The following is a 4,787-nucleotide window of genomic DNA, read 5'->3' as shown; positions in this document are numbered from 1 at the left end:
TCTTTCCCTTTTCCCTTCCCAGGGTCTGCCCGGTCCTGCTGGCCCATCTGGTGAATCTGGCAAGCCTGGTGAACAGGTAAACACCCACCCACAAGCCATGCACAAGCAGAGTAGCCCAGCTTTGGGTCATCAGCAAAGGCTAGACCCCTATGCCAGGCACACAGCTTGCTTCATCGCCCTTCCTTAGCTCCACTCTTGGGCCTGGCTCCTCCTATGATTTAGAACTGGTGCCCATTGATTGAGAGAGCTTCCCTCAGGGCCTCTCGTGGCATTAGATCTATTCCTGATCTGTTCCTACCCCAAGTGGAGATGTTCCTCCAGACCTGGCTCTGTTTCCAGAGCATCCCTCTTTACAAATTAACTGGGAGAGTGGCTTCTATATTCCCCCAACAGCTTCTCTCAGGGGGCAAGACCAGGATAGCACATTCCAGGTGTCCAGGGCACTCCACCCATTTTCCCTGACATACCTTTTGGCTGGAGCTGGGCCTAGACCATAGATCTATATTCCTATACACTGTGGAGATGAGGGCTTATCATTAGGATCCAGGCCTGAATTGGGCCACTCAGGACCCCTTTTTTTTCAATCCAAGGAGATGAGTACATTCCCTGCTTGGAGGATGACCCTTCAGCTATGAGCAAAAGTTCTTTGTTTAACAGCTGGAGTGGCTTCTGTTGGGGAGGCCATATCCTGGCTTTGCTTGTGCATAGCTGGGTGCTCCAACACGGCTGGTCACTCCCATTTGTGAACCATAAAGAATTTTAGTGGCAGGGTCAGGTCTTCATGTGTGGCAGTTACCTGGAACAACTGGCCTCAAGCTCAGTCCCTCTTCCACCCCAGGCCAGTCAGAGTCGTGTCTTGGTTTTCCTACTGGGTTGTATACCTTCCTGCCAGTTCAAGATGCTAATTATGCCTTGCTTTCTCTCCCATGACAGGGTGTTCCTGGAGATGCTGGTGCTCCTGGTCCAGCTGGTGCAAGAGTAAGTTGATATCCTTCCTGTGTTCCATGCAATCTTGTTCATTTTTCTCCCATTTGTCTGGATGGAGCTGTAACTGGCTTTGTTCCTCTCTCCTCCTCCTCACCTTTTCTAGGGCGAGAGAGGTTTCCCTGGTGAGCGTGGTGTCCAAGGTCAACCAGGTCCACAGGGTCCACGTGGTGCTAATGGTGCTCCCGGTAACGATGGTGCTAAGGTATGGCATTATCTCCTCCTCATCCTGAATAAAGGTGCTGCTTTGACTCATGGGTAAAGAACACCAAATAAGAATCAGAATGGCTGCATCCTGGAGAGCCAGGAGAAGAATCAGTGCCTCTAAACTGATTCTGAGACTCCTGGGATGGGATACAACCCATCTTGCTTTGGAAGGGAACTGACAGTCAGTGTCTTAACCAGCCAGTAGCAACCTTGAACAGGTGCAGGGCAGGAAGGGGCTTCCGTCTTGTCCATGTGAGGTAGCACCCACCCTGCAGGTGCTCATGGCTTGGCTGTACCAGGCTCCTATCCTTTCTGACCAGGCCACAGTCATTCGCTGTGCATGACTACACAGAAGGCCTAATGAACCTTGCCTAAGACAGGAAGCCCAGCCCCAGAGAGCCAAGCTGTGAATGGCACAGAGTCACAGCTGGGGGAGGGATGTTAGGCAGCTCTACCTCTAGTAAGGAAACAACTCAGTTTTACCTTTCACTTCTGATCTGCTCTAGGGTGATGCTGGTGCTCCCGGTGCTCCTGGTGGCCAAGGTCCTCCCGGTCTGCAGGGTATGCCTGGTGAGCGTGGTGCTGCTGGTCTGCCTGGTTCCAAGGGTGACAGAGTGAGTATCAGCCCCTCTTGTATCTCTCGGTCTTTGCCCTTAGCCTATGGACCCTGCATGAGACCCTCCTGCCTTGACCTTCTCTGACTTCTCCTCACCCTTCCTCTGTATTCTTTTCTCCACTTCCTTGTGTCTCCTCTTATTTTCCATTTCTCTCTCTGTCCCTTTCTTTCAGTCTCTCTCTTTGCGCCTCTCTTTCTGTTCTCTTGTTTTTGCCATCTCTCTCCCCTTCTTCCACTCATTTCTTGTGTCTATAACCCCTTCTCCATCTCTCCATCCCTGCTCTTACCTCCTAAGAGAGCAGCAGGTAAGCCTGGCTTTCATGCTGTTCCAAGGGTAAGGTGCACTTGTCCAGTAGTGGTTTTAGACCAAAACAAAATAAGCCAACCATGGCCTTTCAAGGTGTTTTTGTCACTTCTGGTGGTAGAGCCAAATGCCCATGTTGAAACAAGTTCAAGTTCAAGCCCTAGCCCAGAGAGGGGTGTCTCTTGCCCAGCATCTGACTGAGGTCCCCTCTTCTTGCCTTCTTATCATGAGCTGGATATTGGCAGGAAGTCTTCCCCACTAGCTTGAATGTAATTGACATTTTGAGGCCTGTGCTTCCTCTTTCCAGTAGGCGGAGACTAATTAATGCATCACCCTGAAGCCAAAGGGGTTTGGGGATGCTCTGCATCTCTTGGGCATGACTGACCCACCACAGGGCAGACATGCAACCTGAGGACTAGGGTGGAGAAACAGGAAGATCTGGTGTTTCCTAAGAAGGTAGTAAACAGATATGCAAAGGACCAAAGAAACAAACACACAGAGACGTGTTTACACACGAGTGTGCAAGTGTGCACAGAGGTGCATGGATCTGCCTGTGTACAAACACACACACAGAAACACTCACAGACACACACCCAGCCTGGCTGAAGGCCCCACCCCATTCAGTGCTCTGGAATGGGAAGTAACATTGCTTTGTCTTCTCTCTCTCCAGGGCGATCCTGGTCCCAAAGGCACTGATGGTGCTCCTGGCAAAGATGGCGTGAGAGGTCTGACTGGCCCTATTGGTTCTCCTGGCCCAGCTGGTGCCCCTGGTGACAAGGTAAGAATTGAACCTTTCCTTTCTCTGCCCCCACAGAAGGAGCTGGGCAGTCTCTCTGCTCACCTCCCAGACACCTGATCTGGCACCTCCTCCTCCTGGTACTTGTACAAAAGCCAGCCCCATTGGTTCCCAGCTTCCCTTCGATCAGCTTTTGTTTCACAAGGGACAGAAAAGAAGGCCCCTGCAGTCCCTTCTACACACTACACCCTACAGGGACAGAATGTGGGGTCTTCCTCACTGTCCCCATGAAATGCCATAAGCCCCCAGCTTGCCATACAGAGCTGTGCCTAGGCAGCTTTTCTGCCCATCCTGTCCAGAAAGGAGATGACATGTGTCTCTCTGTGCAGGTCTTGAAAGTGAGCCCCACCCTACACAGCCTTGCCCCATGCAAATCTTCAAAGACTTTTTCTTATACCTTAACCTCATCCTTTTTCTTGTCTTGCTCAGGGTGAAGCTGGTCCTTCTGGCCCTGCTGGTCCCACTGGTTCTCGTGGTGCCCCTGTAAGTACCTTTCCTCTGGGATTCTCTTCAGACCCATCCTTGTCTCCATTCCCCACCTAGTTGGGGAGATGTCCATCCTTCCATTGCTGACCATGTCTCTCTCGGCATCTCTTCTAGGGAGATCGTGGTGAGCCTGGTCCACCTGGCCCTGCTGGATTCGCTGGTCCCCCTGTAAGTATGTCCAGGAAAAGGCAGGTCTTATTACTAGTCACTGGGAACAGTAGTTCCTTTCCTCACCCTGAGCTCCTGCTGGAGGAGGGTACTCAATAAGTGGTGGGCAAAACCCTTTGTTTCCCAAATGTGTGGGGTGGGAACAAAGCTGCCCAGCATGTGTTGTCCAGACACTGCAGTACTGGGTGTGTTACACATGGCTATGGAGATGGGGCCCATCCCATGCCTGTGAAGTTACCAGGTAGTGTCCTGCCACTGCATGAGAAAGACTCCCATCTGGACTTGACTAGGCTTTCCCCAGGGAGGGAGCATCGTGCTGCTTCTAGTCCTGACACCTGACTGCTCCATGAAGGGCCATTCCCTCCACCTCCCTCACCACAGTGTACTGTTTCTGAAACAGTACACTCAGACACTGCTGCTCACCCTCTGTTTTGCTCTCCCCCACAGGGTGCTGATGGACAACCTGGTGCTAAAGGTGAATCTGGTGATGCTGGTGCTAAAGGTGATGCTGGTCCTCCAGGCCCTGCTGGACCCACTGGTGCTCCTGGACCTTCTGTAAGTAATGCTCCAGTTCCCAGGTGTCTCCCAGTTCAGCCAAAACTCCATTGTAGCCTCTGACTTCATGCTTATTCCTGTTTTTCAGGGCGCTGTTGGTGCTCCTGGACCCAAAGGTGCTCGTGGTAGTGCTGGACCCCCTGTGAGTATTTCCTCCACCGTTAAGCACAGTTTTGTGTGCCACAGATACAGAAAGGGGTTGATATTTACAGTGTGGCTCCATCCTCTTCCCAGTCATGGCCATGCACCTTATTGCTATAGGGACAAGTCTTTGGGGGAAGCCCACAAGTCTGTTGCAAGTCATCCATTACCTTGCACTAGGAAATAGCCAAGAGCTCCTGTCTGGGCTCTTTGCATTCTGCAGTAGACAATTTTTGTTTCCTTTTGGATTTTGCTTCCCTCACAAAAAATTGACTATGGGGTGACATTGGTTTATGTGGTGGGAACCTGCCTTTTGAAGCTGCCCTTTGAAGGGACCTGCTTTCCAACCTAAGTCTTTACAAAAGAGACAATTTTTAAGGCTCAGAGTACTTGTTGGTGTATTTTTTTTGGCCTTCGGACAAAAGAGAGTCTGCTTTTGCAAAATGCAAAAAAAAAAAACAAACCAAAAAAACACCCCCCCCCCCCCCCAAAAAAATTAAAAAAACCCCCCCCCCGGGTCTTAAAATATT

The 4,787-nt window shown here is 51.1% G+C and overlaps 1 protein-coding gene across 1 annotated transcript in view; it reads left to right on the top strand.

Moving 5' to 3' along the window:
* Nucleotides 1-4,787, top strand: part of COL1A1 (collagen type I alpha 1 chain) — a 27,842-nt gene that overhangs the window by 13,336 nt on the left and 9,719 nt on the right. The window contains exons 29-37 of the mRNA XM_006023325.3: nt 23-76; nt 934-978; nt 1,091-1,189; nt 1,698-1,805; nt 2,782-2,889; nt 3,337-3,390; nt 3,508-3,561; nt 4,009-4,116; nt 4,205-4,258. Of these exons, the coding sequence (XP_006023387.1) occupies nt 23-76; nt 934-978; nt 1,091-1,189; nt 1,698-1,805; nt 2,782-2,889; nt 3,337-3,390; nt 3,508-3,561; nt 4,009-4,116; nt 4,205-4,258 (684 nt within the window). The remainder of the gene's footprint in view (nt 1-22; nt 77-933; nt 979-1,090; nt 1,190-1,697; nt 1,806-2,781; nt 2,890-3,336; nt 3,391-3,507; nt 3,562-4,008; nt 4,117-4,204; nt 4,259-4,787) is intronic.

This window comes from Alligator sinensis, unplaced genomic scaffold (genome assembly GCF_000455745.1).
Source record: "Alligator sinensis unplaced genomic scaffold, ASM45574v1 scaffold520_1, whole genome shotgun sequence".
In the NCBI taxonomy this organism is placed as follows: domain Eukaryota; kingdom Metazoa; phylum Chordata; order Crocodylia; family Alligatoridae; genus Alligator; species Alligator sinensis.
Note: the sequence above shows the minus strand (reverse complement) of the source record. Positions and strands in the feature narration are given on the sequence as shown.